At 39.1% G+C, this 21,007-nt stretch overlaps 5 protein-coding genes and 1 pseudogene across 11 annotated transcripts; 3 read left to right on the plus strand and 3 right to left on the minus strand.

Moving 5' to 3' along the window:
• Window positions 1–862: 862 nt before the first annotated feature.
• On the minus strand, window positions 863–2,274 carry LOC126800103 (protein AGENET DOMAIN (AGD)-CONTAINING P1). 2 transcript variants are annotated; one of them, XM_050527393.1, is made up of 3 exons: window positions 2,182–2,263; window positions 1,837–1,907; window positions 863–1,692 (listed from the first exon to the last, which is right to left on the minus strand). In XM_050527393.1, the coding sequence occupies exons 2-3, from the start codon at window positions 1,879–1,881 to the stop codon at window positions 1,186–1,188; spliced, it is 552 nt and encodes a 183-aa protein (XP_050383350.1). In that variant the 5' UTR covers window positions 1,882–1,907; window positions 2,182–2,263; the 3' UTR covers window positions 863–1,185. The 2 variants fall into 2 exon arrangements, with proteins under 2 accessions (XP_050383350.1, XP_050383349.1); XM_050527392.1 differs by lacking the exon at window positions 1,837–1,907 and having other exon boundaries at window positions 2,182–2,274.
• On the plus strand, window positions 2,240–5,343 carry LOC126800980 (pentatricopeptide repeat-containing protein At1g08070, chloroplastic-like; annotated as a pseudogene).
• Window positions 5,344–6,071: 728 nt separating this feature from the next.
• Window positions 6,072–8,220, minus strand: LOC126799577 (putative pentatricopeptide repeat-containing protein At1g56570). The gene is made up of 2 exons (XM_050526807.1): window positions 7,477–8,220; window positions 6,072–7,372 (listed from the first exon to the last, which is right to left on the minus strand). Exons 1-2 carry the CDS (start codon window positions 8,086–8,088, stop codon window positions 6,164–6,166), a joined length of 1,821 nt encoding a protein of 606 aa, XP_050382764.1. The 5' UTR covers window positions 8,089–8,220; the 3' UTR covers window positions 6,072–6,163.
• A 2,630-nt stretch (window positions 8,221–10,850) lies between these two features.
• Window positions 10,851–12,788, plus strand: LOC126800871 (protein RTF1 homolog). The gene has a single exon (XM_050528292.1). It carries the CDS (start codon window positions 10,851–10,853, stop codon window positions 12,786–12,788), a length of 1,938 nt encoding a protein of 645 aa, XP_050384249.1.
• Window positions 12,789–13,035: 247 nt separating this feature from the next.
• On the minus strand, window positions 13,036–17,010 carry LOC126800870 (alkaline/neutral invertase A, mitochondrial). Its single transcript, XM_050528291.1, has 6 exons — window positions 15,952–17,010; window positions 15,369–15,528; window positions 14,923–15,134; window positions 13,920–14,413; window positions 13,783–13,831; window positions 13,036–13,672 (listed from the first exon to the last, which is right to left on the minus strand). The coding sequence occupies exons 1-6, from the start codon at window positions 16,717–16,719 to the stop codon at window positions 13,346–13,348; spliced, it is 2,010 nt and encodes a 669-aa protein (XP_050384248.1). The 5' UTR covers window positions 16,720–17,010; the 3' UTR covers window positions 13,036–13,345.
• A 2,441-nt stretch (window positions 17,011–19,451) lies between these two features.
• LOC126801018 (psbP domain-containing protein 1, chloroplastic) lies at window positions 19,452–20,894 on the plus strand. 6 transcript variants are annotated; one of them, XM_050528460.1, is made up of 4 exons: window positions 19,452–19,606; window positions 19,722–19,793; window positions 20,052–20,486; window positions 20,573–20,894. In XM_050528460.1, exons 1-4 carry the CDS (start codon window positions 19,496–19,498, stop codon window positions 20,792–20,794), a joined length of 840 nt encoding a protein of 279 aa, XP_050384417.1. In that variant the 5' UTR covers window positions 19,452–19,495; the 3' UTR covers window positions 20,795–20,894. The 6 variants fall into 6 exon arrangements, with proteins under 6 accessions (XP_050384417.1, XP_050384418.1, XP_050384420.1 ...); XM_050528461.1 differs by having other exon boundaries at window positions 19,460–19,606; window positions 20,075–20,486; XM_050528464.1 differs by having other exon boundaries at window positions 19,561–19,606; window positions 20,068–20,486.
• The last annotated feature ends 113 nt before the right edge of the window (window positions 20,895–21,007 follow it).

Consider the following 21,007-nt stretch of genomic DNA (forward strand, 5'->3'; position numbering starts at 1 on the left):
CTTGAAAATGATGGCTGTCAACCAAATTCCCTCAAGTAGAAGCTTGTTGTAATATTTGAATTTTGGACCACAACCAGAAGGCAAACAAGGATGAGAAAAGAAGATGATAGTAGGTAGATGATATATCTAGGGATACATGAGAATTGCATTCAGTTAAAAGGACTACATTACCATTTGGATGCAAATTCTAGGGATTTCATCTAGCAAATGTAAATTTATATTACAAGACCAAATTTCCATCAATTATTGACACCCTGTCACAAAACTTCATTCTCAGAGTGCATGAAGAATGCTGAAAGCCTGAAACAACTCGTCCTACTAAATTATAGTTGCTGGTAAAAAGGAATTTACAAATCTGGCCACGGTTTAACAGCTCCAAGGAGTCTTGATTTGAGGGGATCTCAGGCAAAGTGATCGACTATATAAGATAAGCATTAGGTCTCACAAGTACTTCAGAGAAATCATATTGCACTTTCAACAGAATTATAACTTCAAGTCCTGCCAAGAATACTGAATCAGCCCACAATTCGATAAAACTACAATAACAGGATGTGTTAAAAAGATGTGTGATTTTGGAAATTACTATTAGACGTCGACACCTAGAAGAGAATAAGTGTTGCCATCATAATATGCCACACGATGTAGTGATGTAGTTCTCCGACCACTTAACTCAAACCCCCAACAGACAACCATGAGTAGCTTTCAGCTTGCAAGTAGAACTGTAAGCAGCTCTAACTCTCAACATTTATGACTAACTGTCCTACTCCCTTTTCATTTATGGTGTGCAATCTTAAACAGTAACTACTAAAAAGAAAAGTTACCTACAAGATTAACCCTAACAACTGCAGGCACTCTCCCAGGACCAAATTATGGACAGGTTCAATTGTTCACTTTGTATTTTGTCATCCCATCTTCTGACTAAAGTCTTTGCAGATGCTATAGGACTACAGTATTTCCCAACTGCTTTATCATTCTCATACAAGATGTTAGACTCATGCGACTTCGAAATTGATACGAGTCTCACCTCATGTAAAAGAGTTGAGGAAACAGTTGGACTCTAAAATATATTCCAACTATAGTCATGATCATACAGGAAGAAATCAAATATATGGTTTCGAAAACAGTTCATCTTAGCACAAAGCTTGCTACTTTAGTGTAAAATGTTGCAACCAATGACTCAGTTTTTCAGAGAAATTTCCATAGAACACTAAAGCAAAGTAGCTGATATATGTCAAATAAAGTGGTTAAGATAAGATAGGGCCATACCCGAGATGGGATAACCCATTTGCCATCAATCCAATCCTGATGAAGCCTTAACTCAGAGTGCTGAAATTCAAGTTCCTCACAAGTTTCCCTGAAGTAGACTATATACCTTGAACCCGTTAGAACCTTAGAAATGACACCGACCCACCAACCCTCATTGAACAAAGCATCAACCTCGTCAAGTTGCTTGAAATGATCGACAACATTTTCCCGCGGATGGGGCCGAATGTGCATGTTATCAACCTCTTCTCTCAGAAGTTCCGAACCATCCTCCGTCGACAAGCACTTGTACTCAATAAGGAACTTTCCTTTCCTCAATGATTTCACCAAAGTTGCAGCAAACCAAGAACCATGAAATCCTTCCTCATCACTGCTGACCTCAACCAATGCTCGATTGGTGAACATTTCATCAGTCACAATCAGATCATTCTGCAATTTAACAATCAGAGTTCATGAACAAAAATACGCTACATATACTAAAACATCTCCAAAAAGTAGACCACAGCTGAAAAAGAACATAATGTACTGCCAAAAAAGGTATCATCAGCAAACTATGACAATGCAGATGCATACAAAGTTTCTGTCTTGAGTACTTGCCAGCTTCATCAGTATTAGCATCACCAGAACAAATCAGTTTCCAAAGTCTTATTAACACACAACAAAACAAATTACAAAAAACAAATGACATCACAAATCAACATGCTCAAGCACAAAGCTACACTAAGATCACTTAAACAGCTACAAGGTTGACAACCCAATATTGTTTACACACAATTTATTTTTACCTCGGGGTTAAATCTTGAGAGATATAAAGATATAAACGCAAACCTAAACGTCTAGGCAATCAGTCTCGCTTGAATTCCGGCAATGTTGATCGGAATGCAAGAAATTATCAGAAAAAATCAAAACTTTGCTAACCTCTCCAATTTCTTCTATCAAATCTTCACGCGGCGGAGACGGTGGAGGCGTTTTCGTCATGGGGACCAAACCAGGAGTCAGGCTTCTGCTGAAGTTGAACACCTTTTCGAGGTAATTAGTTCACACTGGTTTTAGGGATATTATTACTCACTTTGTGGGCTGGAACAGTGTCAACGTGTCAAGTGTTGATTTGCGGAATTATATTGGCGGGAGCTAATTTTTGCGATTACCGAGATGTGTTTGCTTCAAAGGCCGAACCTTTATAGTTGTTACACTTCAAACCTCTCCAAAGTTCAGATCTTTAGCTATGAACTTGGCTAAAATGACCATTAACTTGTCAATCTTAGCAACCCAACTTCTCCCAAATGCAAGAATCTCAAGCAGTTCAACCAAATACTATCTCAGATGATCCTCGCTGGTTTCATTAGTGACACATATGCTGTAAGTGGAGTGCTTAAGTTCTCTACTGACTCTTGTTTTAGTGACATTGATTTGTCATTGAGAGTTTTCAACCACATTGAGAACCCAAATGGGTTCACTTGGAAGACTATGATGAAAGCTTATGTACATAGACTTGTTCCCCAAGAGACTTTAAGTCTTTATAAATTGATGTTGGGTAAGAATGGGGATAGAGATAACTATACTTACCCAATTCTAGTTCAAGCTTGTGCTATGAGAGCAGCAGAGTTTGAAGGAAGACAGATTCACGGTCATGTTTTGAGGTTTGGGTTTGGTTCAGATGTGTATGTGCAGAACACAATGATCCACATGTACTCAATTTGTGACAATATGAGAGATGCACGCAATGTGTTGATGAAATGTCTGTGTTGGATTCGGTTGCGTGGAATTCGATACTAGCAGGTTATGTTAGGGTTGGGGATGTGGAGCAGGCAAAATGTATATATGATCAGATGCCGGTGAGGAACACGATTGCTTCGAATTCTATGATTGTATTGTTTGGTAAAAGAGGTTGTGTGAATGAGGCTCGGCGGTTGTTTGATGGTATGCCTCAGAAGGATATGGTTTCGTGGATCACTTTGATTTCTTGTTTCGAGCAAAATGAGATGTATGAGGAGGCTTTGGATATGTTTGTGAGAATGGTTGCTGATGGCGTTGTGGTGGACGAGGTTGTGGTGATTAGCATACTTTCGGCATGTGCACATTTGTCAGCTGTCCACACAGGGAATTTGATCCATGGATTAGTTGTGAAAATTGGTATTGAAAGTTATGTTAATCTTCAGAATGCGTTCATTCATATGTATTCTAGTTGTGGGGAGATAATGGTTGCCGAGAAACTGTTCAATGCAGCCTACAATTTGGATCAGATATCTTGGAACTCAATGATATCGGGGTACTTCAGATGTAGTCTAGTTGAAACTGCTCAGAGATTTTTTGATTCCATGCCTGAGGGATGTAGCTTCCTCGAGTGCAATGATATCAGGCTATGCACAACATGACCGTTTTTCAGAAACTCTGGCATTGTTTGAGGGGATGCAGCTTTCTGGAATAAAGCCTGATGAGACCACTTTGGTGAGTGTCATTTCAGCTTGCACTCATTTGACTGCCCTTGACCTGGGACAACGGATTCATGTACTTGAAATGCGGGTGTGTGGAAAACGCATTGGAGGTTTTTGAGGAGATGGCAGATAAAGGAGTTTCTGCTTGGAATGCTCTTATTCTTGGGTTGGCAATGAATGGTGTAGTGGAGAAGTCACTTGAAATGTTTTCAGAGATGAAGAAATGTGGTGTAGCACCTAATGAGATAACCTTTAAGGGAGTCTTTGGAGCTTGTCGTCACATGGGCTACCATGAGGGGCGTCACCATTATGATTCCATGATGCTGGAACACAAGATTGAACCCAATGTTAAGCATTACGGATGCATGGTTGATCTTCTCGGACGTGCTGGTAAGCTCAAGGAGGCAGAGGACCTCATTGAAAGTATGCCTATGACACCAGACGTTGCTTCATGGGGTGCCTTACTGGGGGCTTGTTAGAAACATGGGGACCATGAGAGGGGTGAGAGGATAGGAAGAAAACTCATTGAGCTTGATCCTAACCATGATGGGTTTCATGTGTTGTTGTCCAACATATGTGCTTCGAAAGGTGATTGGGATGGTGTTCAAGAGATAAGGGGAATAATGATGCGGCATGGGGTGGTAAAGACGCCAGGTTGTAGCATGATTGAAGCAGATGGTACAGTACCTGAATTTTTTGCTGGAGATAAGAAGCACCCTAGAATGAAAGAGATTGAGGCTATGCTAGATGAAATGGCTCGGAAATTGAAGAGGGAAGGTTATGCACCGAATACAAATGAGGTGTCCTTTGACATTGATGAAGAGGAGAAGGAAACTACTGTTTTCAGACACAATGAGAAATTGGCAATTGCCTTTGGACTAATAGCTATCAGTCCACCATCGCTAATACAAATAATAAAAACTTGCGAATATGTAATGATTGTCACATGGCAGCAAAATTCGTCTCAAAAGCTTTTGGTCGAGACATTGTGGTGAGGGACAAGCACCGGTTTCACCACTTTAAGCAGGGATCTTGTTCCTGCAATGACTATTGGTAGTAGATAGTACTGAAGTTGGTTCAAACATTATCCACCTAGTGGATGTTCTTGGTTATAGAAAGGCATACCAACAGAGCAACATGATGCCTTGAAGCGAACAGCCACGACAACAACATATAACATGGTGAATGTTGATGCATATTCATGTACTGGAGGGACCGGCCTTTCTTGTGTTGGAGGAAAGGATGAACTAGAAGTTCAGAACCACCAGATACCAATGGTTTAAACCTCTTGTGGAATGATTCAGACTGTACAAAATGTCAGTTGAGTTTTCTCACGGCGATAAAATAAGTTGAAGACGCAGCCAGCCTCTGATACTGAAGATATCTTGAACTGGTACATAACAATTTATCAGAAACTCATCCATCTGATGGTTAAGTATCACCATTCTGCTAGAGATTGCAATGGTCTGATTTTGTGAGCCTGCTCGAAATCCAGGGGCCTTATGGTAAGTCTTGTTCAAACCAATTTTAGGTTTTGTGATCCGGAATTTCGATTAATTTCAATGTCATCCATTCTGTTTTTTTGGCATCAGAACCTCAAAATGTTGTGACAATCACAGCGCTTCCATTTACTGGGTTCATTGTTACGATTCTACCGAGGAGGATGATGATGATGTTTTTGCTTGTAAGTTTATTCAACTCAATTTGGCTTTTGGAATCATGTATATGGTACATATTTGGTTTCTCACAATACATGTACTCTACCTGCACAGTTTCTCTTCCTCAAGGACCAAAGCGCCGTATCACTTATAACCCACGTCCCCCTCCTCCGATAGTTAATGACGTAATTCCTGGTATGCTTTTGATTTTTATTTTCAGCAAAAACCAAATTGAGGGTAAATTAATGACGTAATTGTCTGAGGTTTGGCCACCACTGGACGTCTCAGTGCCCGGAGGAGGATAGCAGCATCACCCTCATAGATCTTGATTTCTGAAGAGAAAACTAGTTGAGGGTAAATTCAACTACTGATGTATTCACAAAAAAGAGATTTTAATTACTGATATTTAATTATTTTCCAGTGTATAGAAATTCTCTATTTTTTTCTTATTTGTTGTTTTTAAGTTTTAACTCAACAAAACAATATACAAAGCTCTTTCGAGTTAGGATTGTCGCTTTTCTTTGTCAGCCAAAGAGGGAGTAAAATTGCTCTATTCAGTTCTGAATTTTGTTCACAGTATAATCATAATGGTTAGCTTTCAGGTAAAAAAAGAAAAGAAAGGAAGATAACAATTGTGAAAAATGAAGTTTTGATCTTGTATGGCTTGAACCAACCAAACTGAATATTTTTTGTGAGAGGCATTTAAACTGATCTATACCATGTTGTCCATTATGATGCGTGTTCACAACAATAGAATGCCATGCCAATCAATATATTTATATCTCAAGAAGTTGCTTCAACTACTGTTCAAGTTCCATTATCTTGGTCATGTATAGAACAATCCAAATCAGTTGGGTGCTCTGCCTCTTTCATATGCCAAATCAGAAATTCTAAAGCCCCATAAACCCACTTCATATGAGAACCCATCTTATCTCCTACAACAAAACCATAAACCTGATTTCTTACCTCAATCCAACTCTGTCCTGCTTCTTTCTTTTTCATTCCTCTCATCAACATCCTCATATTGGCAAATTCCCCCCATTTACCCTCAGCGGCATAAATATTTGACAGCATTACATATGTTCCTGCCATCTTTGGCCTCAAATCTAATATCCTTTGAGCAGCTAATCTGCTCAAACGTGGAAGCTTATGTGCTCTGCAAGCTCCAAGAAATGCACCCCAAACCGCCTCATCAGCCTTAAATGGCATGCTCTCTATCAACTCATATGCTTCCTCAATTCTCCCAGCACGGCACAGCAAATCCACCACACAACAATATATGTCCTTATCTGGAGTAACCTTATAACCCTTTATCATTGAATTGAAATATCTCAAGCCTTCATCTACAAGTCCAGCATGACTGCAAGCACTGAGAACCGCCATAAACACTATTCGGTCTGGCCTAATACCAGACTTTACCATCTCTTCGAACAGAGCAGCTGCCTCTTTCCCATATCCATGATCCCCATAACCAACCATCATGGAAGTCCAGGAGACTAAATCTCTATCAGACATTTCACTAAATATTTTGTGTGACTCAGTAACGCTTCCACACTTGGCATACATGTCAATAAGTGTATTAGCCAATGCTAAGTTCTTGTTAAAACCTCTACGGATAATTCCACCATGAACTTGTTCACCACAGTTCAAAACGGCCAAGTTAGCACAGGCCGCAGTAACACTTGTTAATGTGAAGCAATTCGGACTAAAGCCTTCAGACTCCATACGGGAAAACATACGTAGGGACTCTCTAGGATCCGATTTTTCATATCCGGAAATTAAGGCATTCCAGGTGATCAAATCCTTTTGGCTCATTTCATCAAAGTACTGATTTGCCTCCGATAAACAACCAAACCTGCAGTACATGTCCAGTATGGAATTCATGACTGGAAGATGGGCCTCGAAGGCGTACTTAATTATAGCTGCATGTATTCGCCTGCCAAAAGTATGCGCGCCAACTGAAGCACAGGCTCTAACCGCAATTGAAAAGCTAAATGGGTTTGGTTCCACTTCTTCCTGTATGCCAATAAACTTAAGTAAGTCCCTTTCAAAAAAAAAGTAGCATCTTGTAAACTCAATTCATATATCACAAACCACAAGAGGATGATTCAGCAGCTTACCAGCAACATTCTACGGAAAACTTGAAGGCCGTCAAAGCCATGACCTCTATGAGTATAACCAGTGATCAAACTAGTCCAAGTCACAGCATTCTTCTCATCAATCTCATTAAACAACTTGCACGCTTCGTCCATACTTACACAACAACTAGCATACATGTCCATAAGCGCATTCTCCACATAAATAGAACCCTTCATTCCATACTTGACCGTCGACGCATGAACCAATGCACCACACGAAAGAGCCTTCATTCCCTTGCAAGCCTTAAGCACACTTGAAAAAGTGAACGCATTCGGCTCCATATCACTCCCAACCATCTCACAGAACACACCCCAGGCACTGCTGTGGTGACTGCAAGAAGTGTACCCAGCAATCATGGCAGTCCAAGTAACAACATCTCTCTCAGACATTTCATCGAACACTTGACGTGCTTCTTTGGTTAAGCCCTTTTCGAAGTAGGACTTGATTAGGTCTGTGGCTAAGAGGGTTGGGCCCTTGGAGAAAAAAGGTGGGTTTGATGGGGTGGGTGTTTCTTGGGAGGAAAAGAGTGAGTTTCTGATGATGGGTGGTATGGGGTTGAAGTGGGTTCTGGATAGTAGTTTTCTTGAGGTCATATCTGTTGAAGTTGAACATGTTTTCGTTGTTGCAAGCTATAGTTGTGAGCACTCTGGCATTCTCACAATCACCAAAGGAGAGAGACGAGCTTTAGTGTGGTTCATGCGATTAGGCTCAAGTTTGTGAGTTGGTTCTTTGTGAAATACTGATTAGGTTTTGGGGGATTTGGTATTTCATGGTTGTAGGGTATGCTGTAGTTGTAGGGTAGACCTAAATAATGAAGAATCCCAACATATGACAGGGTAACTTAACTACGTTGAAAGACAATGTTCTACAAGTTGTTGAGTTTATGGTACCAAATTTTTTTTGAGAAAAAAAAAAGTATAGGCTGAAAGGTTTAGAATGTTTCGGCATATCATTACACTTCAAATATGCACTTTTGGTGCCAAACATTGTGAGACAAGGTCTCGTTTTGTATGAATATGACGGTTATCATACATATATGGGTTCTATAACGAACGACAATGAGTTTTACATTGAAAGAGTTGTTTTCATTGTACATTTATACTTCAAAATTCTCATGATTCATGCATCAAGAATAATGGTAAAAGCAAATTGAATCAACATTTACAATACATCTTTCGTTGAAGAAATTTGACATTGCAAGGAATTGCAAACATCTCTATGTATGACTCTGGGTGTTGCACTAAACTTACAACCAATATCACGTCATTGCATATTTAATACTGTATAGATAAAACTGTCATCTTTTGTATAACTATATGATGTACTTGTTGTAAACGTAATTAAACAAAATTGTATTTAATACATTATCTACCGAGAGTGTTCATTCCATTGACCGTAAATGCACGATTCAATTTGAATTATCAAAATTGATGACTCTACTATACATAATGGTATACACGAATTTCTACATTTCCAACATAATATTTCATATGTGCTTAATAATTTTCTTTGTTTTCTTTTAAGATTGAGATCTTTCAAGACTCAGAATATTTGATAAAAAAAAAAGATTTAGTGCGAAAAAATAAAAAGAAGATTTAACGAGAAACGAAATTACCAAAACCAATTTGGAGATTTATCGCAGCGCGCCTATATAGACGAGTCACGACAGACACTTGTAGGGTAGCTTTTGTGTTCACAATGACACGTATCATTATACACTAGACCTCTCTGTCCCTCTCTCTCTCTCTCTCTCTCTCTCTCTCTCTCTCTTCACATTCTTCACTCCCCAAATCACTTCTTCCTCATCTCCCTTTGTTTCCTGCTTCTCCGACCAGCATTGCCTTCTGCTTTTCTTCTTCACCAAAATTTCCCCAATTTACCTCATCACAAAGGTGACCTCTTTTTACTTCTTCTTCTTCTTCTATTTTTTTTTACAAGCGATCAAACAAGGTTTTTAGGTTTTCTTATGTTCAAGATGTTGAATTTGTTTGTTGTCTTTTATCTTCTGGCTGTTTTGACTGTGGTTACATGAATGGTTGTATATCTCTTCGATTGTACTACATTGTTAGGTTTTGTGTTTGAATTTTATGTTCTTGTTCTTGTCTCGTTTCAGCAAAGTTAGGCTTTTTACTCTTGACACTCTTATTTTCGGTGAACGCATTGTGTTGATTTTATGGTTTAGATCATAAAGTTGGAGACTTTCTTGAAGAAAAGGTTGGATTTTTAAGCTGTAATTTCGGGGTTTTACATTTGGGTCTGGGGTAAAAAAAAATTCAGCAGAGAAAAGGTTGATCCTTTTTACTTTTCTTGATGTTTTATCATTACAGCCATGATCCATACTCTGGTTTTTGTTTCCCCCGTTTAGTATTAGTGTTGGCACTGTAGATGGTACTCGGGTTAGTCCATGGGAAACCTTTTGCTTTCAGTGAGATTCTAAAGAGCCATTTTGTTTTGGAATAAGGTTAAAGCAGACACCTTTGATATAAAACGACTTTCTATTGAGGTGGGATTGTTGTATTTCGTCGTGTTTCCTTAGATATCTCTTGAGATGAATATGTAACTTGTATGTGGAAGGAAAGAGCATTCAATGTTTCATACTCGTGTGGATATCGTGTTTTTGTTTTCATATATGAATTGAATTTGTTATTTATTTATGAGAGAAAGGAGCATGTAAAATGCATTCACTTGTTTATACCAGTGTAGATGCCGCGCAGATATGGAGTAAAGTAAATTTATGTTTTTCTCATGAATACTGAGTAACCATTTGGTGATGTAACTCCTTGTGAACCTAGCAGGGAGTCATCTCTTTGTTGTATATGCGTACTAGAGCGTTTCGTGGGACTCTAGTTTTTTTTTTAATTGCTATCATTCGTATAGTTTCTGGTAATTTCTTAATATGCTAAGAGCTAGCTAGTTTTAAATTTCAAATAATTGATTAGCTGCTATTCGACAATTGTGTATTAATCTAAACGGAATTTTTAAGATCAATTATAGAATTGGAGAATTGAGGATTCAACTGTCTATGCAAGAAAAAATCTTACTGAGTATCTTTCTTTATAATATTGCATAATTCTTGAGCTGAATTGGTATCCAAATAATATTGAGAAAGATTATGTGTGGATTTAGTTTTTGTTAGGTTAAATTTTCGACATTGAGATAGGAACTCAATTTTCTTATAAATTGAATATAAAGATTTCTGCAAGTCATTCAATTACATCCTTCTTGTGCTATATGTTTGCATTATGTCTTGCATGTATCTTATGATCTTTCTCTTATGGCTGCAGTAGTCAATATATACATTACTACTCCCTGTATGTGAGAAGCATTACTGTTGCAGAAGGCAGACAGGAAAACCATGGCAGACTTGGAGAATTTGCTCCTTGAGGCAGCAGGACGAACCAGTGCAGCTGTGAAGAATCACCAGCAACTTCCACCTTCTAGAAAGCGACATGGACGTTCCTTCTCTGATGATGAAAGTGACTCAGGGGACGAAGATTCGGATGATGGCCGTAGCTGTGCAAGCAAGAAGCCCTCTCAAGTACCTCTGAAGAAGAGGTTTGACCCTTCTGAAAGAGGCAGTGACGAAGAGCATGATGATGCTTCTGATCATGAGAGTGAAAAAAGTGATGAATCTGATATTGGTCCTGACCTGTACAAGGATGATGCTGATCGGAGACGGCTTTCAGAGATGACTGAATTTGAAAGAGAGATGATTCTGACCAATAGAGCAGAAAAGAAAGATGGTAAGAAGTTTATGGAAAAATTAAGATCAAAGAGAAACAAAGATAGATCCAATCAATCAAAGAAAGAAACTTCATCTGTTCCAGTAACTGGTGTGCGCTCATCAGCTAGGAATGCTGAGAAAGCAGCTGTCATTGGTGAGGCATTGAGTCAGTTACGCGAAAAGAAGCGTCAGAAGCAACAAGACTCGAAGGCTCACGGTAATCTGAGGGATTCGACAAAAGGAAATGTTGGTAGCCAGGATTTTTCACCAAACAAGCATAAATCTCTTGTTGCAGCAAGTCTGATTGACTCCGATCAAATGGAAAATGATGGGGGGCTACAAACTGAAGATGTAGGGTCAGCTTATGATGATGATAGTGATGAGGAAAAGATAGAGCAGCCAACATACCAGGACATAAAGGACATTACCATCCCAAGGTCGAAACTTGCAAAATGGTGTATGGAACCATTTTTTGAGGAGTTAATTGTGGGTTGCTTTGTTAGGGTTGGAGTTGGGAAATCATTAACTGGTCCAGTCTACAAGCTTTGCATGGTTCAGGATGTGGATGCCACAGATTTTAACCGGAGGTACCAGCTAGAGGGAAAAATGACACATAAATATTTGAACTGTGTTTCGGGCAGTGAAAATTCTGCTTCCAAGTGGCAGATGGCTATGGTCTCAAATTCTACTCCAGAGGAGGAGGAGTTCAATGAGTGGATTAGTGAAGTGAAGCGTAGTGCTGGCTACATGCCAAGCAAACAGGATGTATTAGAAAAGAGGGAGACCCTACAGAAATCAAACACATTTGTCTACTCAGCAACAACTGTGAAGCAAATGTTGCAGGAGAAACGAGCCTCAGCAAGACCCGTGAACATTGCAATTGAGAAGGATAGGTTGAGGAGGCAGTTGGAAGTTGCAGGAAGCAAGCGTGATGAGGAAGAAGTTGGGAGGATTAAGACCAGGCTCCTGGAATTGGAGGCATCCAGGCAATCCCAGGATAAAGATTCCAAGGCCATTAGGTTAGCTGAGATGAACAGGAAGAACAGGTTTGAGAATTTTAAGAATGCTTCTGGATTGAAACCAATAAATACAAATCTGAAAGCAGGGGAGGCTGGTTATGATCCTTTCTCAAGAAGATGGACCAGATCGAGGAATTACTATGTTGGAAAGCCCGGAGGAGATGAAGCCGCTGAAGATGAAACTGCTGCGGCAGCAGATGGAATTCTAGGTACAACTAGTGACAAGGCAGAAGCGAAAGTAATGGGAGAGTTTGGCAGGACAGCAACAGCAGCAGCGTTGGAAGCTGCAGCTGGTGCAGGAAAGTTGGTTGATACAAGAGCTCCTGTGGACAGAGCTACAGAGTCATATACATTGCACAATTTTGAGCTGCCGATCTCGTTGGCAGGACTTCAGAAGTTTGGTGGACCTCATGGGGCTCCGGCTGCATACTTGGCGAGGAAACAAAAGATTGAAGCCACAGTAGGGTACCAAGTCCCAGAGGATGATGGCAGGAGACATGCTTTAACATTGACAGTCAGTGATTATAAGAGAAGAAGAGGGCTTCTCTGAATCTTTATGCTCCACCAAAGTAAGAGTTTGTAAGTTAAGTAGAAATACTTGGCGGGAACCTTTTATGCATTCAGTCTGTTACTTAGTTTGACTTTACCTATACCTTTCTTTGGCCATGGTTTTTCTTTCCTACATTGCCTATAGTAATTGACTGCTTCCGAGGAGCATTCACGTATCCAATGCAGAACTGAGGAGGTGGAAGTTTGAATCAGGTCAAATAGGCATGGCTAGTAATATCAAAATACCTATGAGTTTATTAAACTCAAGTAGACAAGTTATAACAGTTATAACTTGCAAGTAATTTACATAAATTTGACCAAGATCGGATTAGGTGCTAGAGACCCTCCATACTTGTAAGTTTAATTGTCCATTCCGATCAACCGAACTAATTAATCGGCTGACAGAATTAATCACCTACTGTGTGGAACATATGACAAGACTTAATGATAAACGCTTCCAGTTGAAGACTGTTCTCTATCCAACTCGTTTCGTATCCTATCCTAAAATTGTTGCTGTACAGTTCAACGGCAAAGTTGCCATTGAAAGAATGAGTTTCATTATATAAGAATCTGAGACTTCGCTGCACCTCTGGAGCACTTTTTCCGGCCACTCTTGCTGAGTGCGCAAACACATATCTCAAGAAGCTCGTAATCTTCCTCCCAGAATAATAATGCCGCCTTCTCTGGATTCTCTACCAGCATTTTAGTTGTAAGGTACCCGGCAATGGTCCACGTTTGGTGAAGTCGAGATTGCTTTCCAATAAATTTCCCAGTTCTGGTATCATAATATTCAGGCCAGCGGTCAGCTCGAAGCCTCTTCTCAGCTAAAGCAACTGCCTTTTCAGCTAATTCTGTTCTGCCCATCTTGATGCATGCCAATGTGAACTGCAATAGGACAGTTAATGCATTTTAGAGGGTAAATCCCACTTATATTCAACAAAAGTCTATATCTTTGCACTCAACAAATCATAAACTTCCATCAAGGCAAAACGTACCTGCCACAGAAGTGTGGGCCAAGATCCACCATTATGATACGACCAGGAGCTGTCGGAGTTGATAACCAAATTAGTACAGTTATAGAAATCTAGAATACCCTCAGAAATATGCAAACAGGAGAATGCAGCCAACTCACGTATTTTTTGGGTCGCTGCCAGTGATTATACGCCACTCTTCATATTCCAAGGCAGGATAACATATCTTCATAGGCATATGCCCCACAAGATCATCCCACTTGGCTTCCACCAAATTCAAAATAGCTTGATTTTGCTTTGGAGTACCCAAAGATGAAACAATAGACCAAAGATTTCCAAGAGTAAAAAATCTAAAGTCCATGTGAGCTGGTTGTAGATTGCCAATGAAGTATCCACCTTCCTCTGGGATCCAGTCCATTAACCATAACGGAATTTGATCAGGATAGATATTGAACTTGTTTGTGGCTTCTGTAGAGTACTCTTCTGTCTTATATCGATATATCTCATTCATTTTTCTCATATCCACCCAGTAATATTCTCTGATGTGGAATGACAGAGCACTGAGTCTGTTGTTGATAGCCCTTACCAAATTCTTGGATCCATCATTTACGGCAAGCATCTCGCGGGAGCACCGTAGAGCTGAGTAAAATAAGGCCTGAAGAATCAAACTTTGTATAAATCAGACTAGCCAAAGATGAGGTAACATATAAATGAACTTAGATATGAAGCAGTATAATTGTAAGTCATGAATAGATAGATCGGACCACATCAGAACCGAGTTATATCAAACAAACAGCATAAGCAACATACAGCCACAGTTTCTCAGAAAATTTTAAAGTCAGCTAAGTAAAGGTAAAATTAGATAGTTCAAGAAGGAAACCACCGGCATCATGATTCTATGTTCCCCAGTCCTTTTTTACAGCCTCTAGAAAGCATTAAGCATGATATCTAATTAGACCCTATTGGCCTCCTACCAGGCAAGATGTTTTCATTTCATGTACATCAAAGATGGAATATTCACTATTTAATCTGACCTGCCAAATCAAAGAAAGGACCTGCTAGGAATATAGACTAAAGAATAATTTTACATGTACAAATTATATCCACGCCTAATAACTCACTGGCTTAAACCAGATTTCTGAACTACGGAATAAATGAACTCACCTGGATCTCAAGGGGATGACCGTGGATACCCATCCGCCGGTCTATCATACAGGAGCCATCCGTGACCAAAAGAGAAGGAAACATATCAAAGCCATCAGTTAAACACAAGTTCAGGATCATTTTCAAGCCTGTCTGAACATCCACCCTTTCCTGTAATCCATAGTCACCAGTTATCTTTCCGTAAGCCCTCAACAGAATAATCCACCATAATCCTGTCAGAGAAGAATTCATCAGAACCACAACTGAGTAAATTACCATATTTGGGAAGCGAAAACTCAGTACATATATTTTTTTTTGTGGTTGAAAATTCCTATATATAACATCTTCAAACTGCACAGATCAAGCATCCAACAGCAGCTAATGACAATAACAAGTGACTTTGTGCAACAACTTTTAAAGAATTACATTTTTAGCATCACAACATATAATGTTCGGATATTACATACCAGAATCTACAGGTGCAACACGGCCAATTGCTGATTCACCAAAATCTGGATCCAAAACTTCTTCAAACTTATTCTCATCCAGAGGCACAGTTCTAACTTTAAAACTTGCAGGCATCAATCCCTGCCCTGGGCTATAGCAATCAACAGTTTTCTCCCAACTCTAAGATAAAAAGAAACCTCTGATTAGAAACTTCATGAAACCAGAAACATATAATTCCAGGTGCATTATGTTGACGTTGTCAGCATGAAAGATTTGGACAGAGAATTGCTAAAACATAAAAGAGATTAGGACTCCTTTTGGCTATATAAATGATCGATGGAATGTTGGTTTTAGCGAAGAAATGAGTTCTGTGACCACAAGTTTCTATATGTTTACACAAAATACAAATGATACTTTTGATTATTTAATAATTTCTCATCGACAAGAAGTTGATAACCAAGTTATTCATTCGGGATAATCATCAGTTAGTCGTGAATTAGGATAACCCCACTACAAAAAATAAGAACAGCAATGATGATAGCATGAAGGTCAACAACACAACATGAAAAACTATGAAGAGATAAAACAGATGCAGATGATCACCTGCAGTTGCAATGTATGAAGCAGAAAGTTCCTCACAATCTCTCCTTCCCCCTTGAGCAAGAAGGCAAGCGCCGACGGAACAAAATCCCTTATAAACACCTGATCATAATTCAACGGCTGCTTATCACCCGGATCATTTGCAGCCACAGTCCCAACAGGACTCCCACAATACGTCACAACCGATTCCCTCAACAGCCTCCAAGCCTCCTTCTCAATATCCGAAAGCTCCCTCTCGGAACTCAGTACCTTAGCTTCATTCACACCCTCCACATTTCCATCAGCAACTTCTATCCTAGACTGTTCCTCCCCAACAACATTCTCATCCTTATCAATCCTCTCCACCACCAATGGCTTCACATTCATTCCACCCTGAACATAAATCCTCTCAAACTTGTTCTCATTCACACGAGTCTCCACCGATGTCGAAAAACTACGACCTTTGGAATCAATTCTAGCAGTAACAGAAACAACCCTAGTACTAAACGACCTAGATACAACCCCAGATTGCCCAAAACTCCAATTGGGTACCTTAAAAGCTTTCTGGGCATCACTCAAAACACTCCCAAATCCTAAAACACGACACGGGTGCCTATGATATTGGCTTTTCTGCTCAAAATTGGCACACACCTTTGATAAATTTCCAGCCTTTGCTAGCCCATTGTGGATTTCAACAGACTTGAAAGCGAAAAAAGCAGACTTTTTGATACTGGTCATGATTCTACAAGTGGGTTTCATTGTAGAATGACAAAGGAAACTACGGGAGATCATATCAAACAAGAACAAGAGTAAAAATCAAAGCTTTTATAAAATTGTAACTAGGGTGATGAACATAGAGCTATTGTAAGGGATATGAGGATTAAAAATGGAGAGGTGGAATTGGCGTCGAACTTACAGAGAGGGAAGAAGAGGGTCATCGGAGGAAGACGAGAAATTGTAGCAGAAAGAAAGGGTGGTGTGGTGCCTCAAAGACTTGGATGACAAAATTGGGGGAAAACAAAGTATTATTAGTCAAGTTTTGGTTTTGCATATAGGCGATTTTGGGAGAGGGAAGGAAGGGTAACCCAGGGGCTAGGCCCTAAGCAATATACTCAAACTTCTATTCTCTAACCAAAACATAATTTTTTTTTTACTTTTAAAATATTAAATAACTTTCAAAATTTAAGGACAGTTATGTTAAGTTACATGAAAAAAAAATTAAGAAAAAAAAGAAAGAAACTTAATCACACTTTACAACATAACTATATGTTCCCCACGTTTATCTCTCCTCCACATACCAATTTTTCTCTCTTTTCACGTTCAGTTAACTGTTAAATTTTTTTTTTACACCCATAGGGTGTGTTTGGGGCTAGTATTTTATTATGCAAATCTTGCATAGAAAGAAATTCTTTCTTAGTTGAATGTTGATGTTGCCATGATTAACAAATTGGATGCATTTAGCTATAAAATGTATTTTTCTACTTATGAATATAATGGTCTTCAACAATCATGGCAATGCTCTAAGTCTAATTGTAATCGATGTAATCAAGTAGAGAAAATGGTTGATACTGTTAAAATATCGGCTTTAACAATATAGTTTCATGTAACTTGACTCTCAATTTATGATAGAAAACTATAATATTTGGATAAACCATATCACTGAGACATGGTTACTCATCTGAAAGATATATTTATGATGCTTATTGTCCAAATATCCTTAAGATATCAAAATCAGAAGCTAAAATTTAAGTCACCGTTTTCCATGCTTATTATTCCATGGATTGTGTTATGGTGGTGGTTTGTGTGGTGTTGTTTGGAGGGAGCTCTTTCTCTCGGTGATGGGTGTCCATTTGATCTGCGTTTCAAGATTGGTTTGGCATATGGGGTACGGGCATTATTGATCTGGTTGTTGGCTTTGAAGACATTGAAGTTAGCAGCCTTTGGTGGTGGGTGTGGTAGGCTAGTTAGATTTATTGCTTTTATTTTTTGGTTGTAGGGTCTTTGGCTTGTAGTTTAGTGAGCTGCTGGTTTCGTATTACTCGTTCTAATTTGGTCAAGTTGGAGACTCGTGTTCTTTGTTTTTCTCTTTATTGGCCTTACTTTGTGCGGGTTGTGTAATTAGGCTATTTGGTCTTGTCTAACGAAGGTTCCACCATTTCAAAAAAAAAATATTGTGGCGGGTATGTGGCAAATTTTGAGTCTAGTTAAATAATTTCTTAAATATACTACAAATTTCTAATTTGGGTTTATTGCGTACACGCAATAAGCGCCTCATCCATTTTTCCTGTGTCCCGAGCTCAGTGGATAAGAATTGGTGACATGTTCACTACTTTTCAATTCCCAACTTATAGGCTGCGCCATTTCTATGCACCACTTGTATTCTGTATCATCACTATCATGCACTTTGTGTACCCAAAAGGCTAAAACAACCAGAAGAATGTTACAAAAATAAAAAATAAAACCAAAAGAAAATTACACGTAAATCAATTGGTGTAGGCAAAATGTTAGCAAAATGTTAAAGAGCTGATGCTCGATCTACACCATGTCACCCTTCGCTTGTACATGTTGCAAGATATGCAAAAAAAAGGTTTTGATTTCCTATATTCTTAAACACGATGTAACATCGTGAAGAATAATACGTAGACATAAAACTTTTATGAGAAGAGATGAGTTGTTTTTAGTTTATAACTTATTTTTGAGTTTTATCGTATATAGTTTGGCATAATGTATAAGACTTGTTGTATGCAATTCGAGTTGCAAGAGCATTGACCGGATGCAATTTTTAATTTTTTGCGGGGATGAACCTGTCTCCCACTCTCTTTCGAATATCATTGTTGAATCAGACTCTATTGAGGTTGTTGATGAGCTCAATCGGAAGCATAAACGTGTGGATTGGAGGACACAACTGGTGATCCAACAAATCAGAGCACAATGCTCCAATTTCTCTGAGGTTAAATGATTGGATTCCCATAGAGTCTGATCAGGTAACTCACACTGCTGCTGCGATTGGATCCGAGTCGGTGGTTCTTTTGTGTTGGGCTAATCAGCCGCCGCTTTCCTTATCACTGGTCCTTCGCAATAACGGCTTTCCTTGTCCCTATGGCAACTAATGTGATTCCGGCATAATGGTCGGAATTCCTCCCCTTTTTGTTACAAGCGACCGTCTGTTACTAGCAATTCTTTTGGTTTTTTTTTTTGGTCGAAAGCTATTCTTTTGGTTAGTGGATTGTTAGCTTGTTAGGCTTGTCTTTGTAATTGCCCATGTCTACGGGCTTTCTTTTTGGGCTTGTCCCTCAATGAAGTTTATTCATTACCAAAGAAAGAAATCTTTGTTTTCAACCACGACATGTGGGAGAACTAAGAACCTTGATGTGGTATTGTGGTAGCTTCCATATCCATAATCGAACCAGTATTGTCGGCCTGCGTTTTTTTATTGGGCTTGTTTCTTTCCTGCAATATGATTAGGCTCCCTGTCAGGGAGATCCTTACTGATAATATGATATGAATGATAGGCTGTGGATGTAACCAGCAAGAAGAAAGCAAGAAAAGGAAAGCAGGATAGGGAAACATGGCAAGGTTGGTGATGATGCAGCAGCACCAACAGCACAGACTACCCTCTTTCTCTCCTCTTCCTTCTCTCTCCGACTTCAATGGCACCAAACTCCAAACTCAACTCCGGGTTCTCTTTCTGTGATTCTGTCTTTCACATACTTCGCTCTACTTTCTGTTTCAAACTGTTAGCTAGAAGTTACATTGAATAGTTGTCCTCCTTAATGTTTATACATACTTTGCAGTATAGGAGAAAGGTATCACAGCTGAAAGAAGCATTACATGTTACAGCATCATATGCAAAGAAGAGTCTTACAGTGAGTGGCCACCCAATTCGTTTAATATAGTACTAGTACCATTTTCCTTCAAATTTTGTTTCTTTTCCATATGTCATTGGATCTTGTTCTACTTTTCTATACCAAATACCATATCACCACAATGGCTGGTGAACTTCACTGAGCAAATGTCAGGTGAATCAATGCTAGGGATCACATTTAGGCCATATATACTCACATTTATAATTTTCACATGAAAATATGAGTTTTTGTTGCTATATATTTCTAATATATAATCAGACTAAAGATTTTGCAGTTCCCAGGAGGAATGCAATGGCCTTAATCTTGTCAGGTTGCATCTTTTCTCAAGTCAGTTTGCAAAGTCCTGCATTTGCTGCACCATCTGTTACGTTAAGGGAATACATAGATAGTTTTGATGGCTACTCATTCAAGTACCCAAAGAATTGGATTCAAGTCAAAGGTGCTGGAGCTGATATTTTCTTTAGAGACCCTTATATTCTTGATGAAAACTTAGCTGTGGATTTGTCCTCTCCTTCATCCTCGAATTACAAGAGTGTCGAAGATCTGGGGCCGCCAGAAGTAGCCGGAAATAGAGTGCTTAGGCAGTATCTGACAGAGTTCATGTCTACAAGACTCGGAGTGAAGCGTGAGGGGAAAGTTCTTGCTACATCTTCAAGAGTTGCTGATGATGGGAAGCTTTATTATCAAGTTGAGGTGAGGTGATTTTGATGTTGTAAATGTTAGTCCTCTGCATTATTAGAACTATTTGCTTATACTGTGTTTTCGAATGTGATTTCTAGGTGAACATAAAATCATATGCAAGCAACAATGAACTGGCAGTTATGCCAAAAGATCGCGTAGTTAGTATGGAATGGAACAGGAGGTACCTTACTGTTCTAGGAGTTGAAAACAACCAATTGTATGCGTTAAGATTACAGACACCAGAAAATGTGTTTGTTGAAGAAGAAGGTGATCTTCGCCGGGTTATGGAGTCATTTAGAGTGAACAAAGTGGTTGCGTAAGTTTTATGAAATTGTACAAAATTTTGTAATCCAGTGCTCACTTTTCTTCTTTATTTTCCGGTGTTTGCTCATTTGGAGGCCAAGTTCTTTGAAACGTTCATGTTTAATTTATCAGTAATTCTCTGATGTTTAATGGTTTTCAACATACAGCATAGTAAGCTCACATGAAAGTGCACACAAATATTAATTCCGATGATGTGAGACAGACTTCTT

This window comes from Argentina anserina, chromosome 6 (genome assembly GCF_933775445.1).
Source record: "Argentina anserina chromosome 6, drPotAnse1.1, whole genome shotgun sequence".
NCBI classification, from domain to species: domain Eukaryota; kingdom Viridiplantae; phylum Streptophyta; class Magnoliopsida; order Rosales; family Rosaceae; genus Argentina; species Argentina anserina.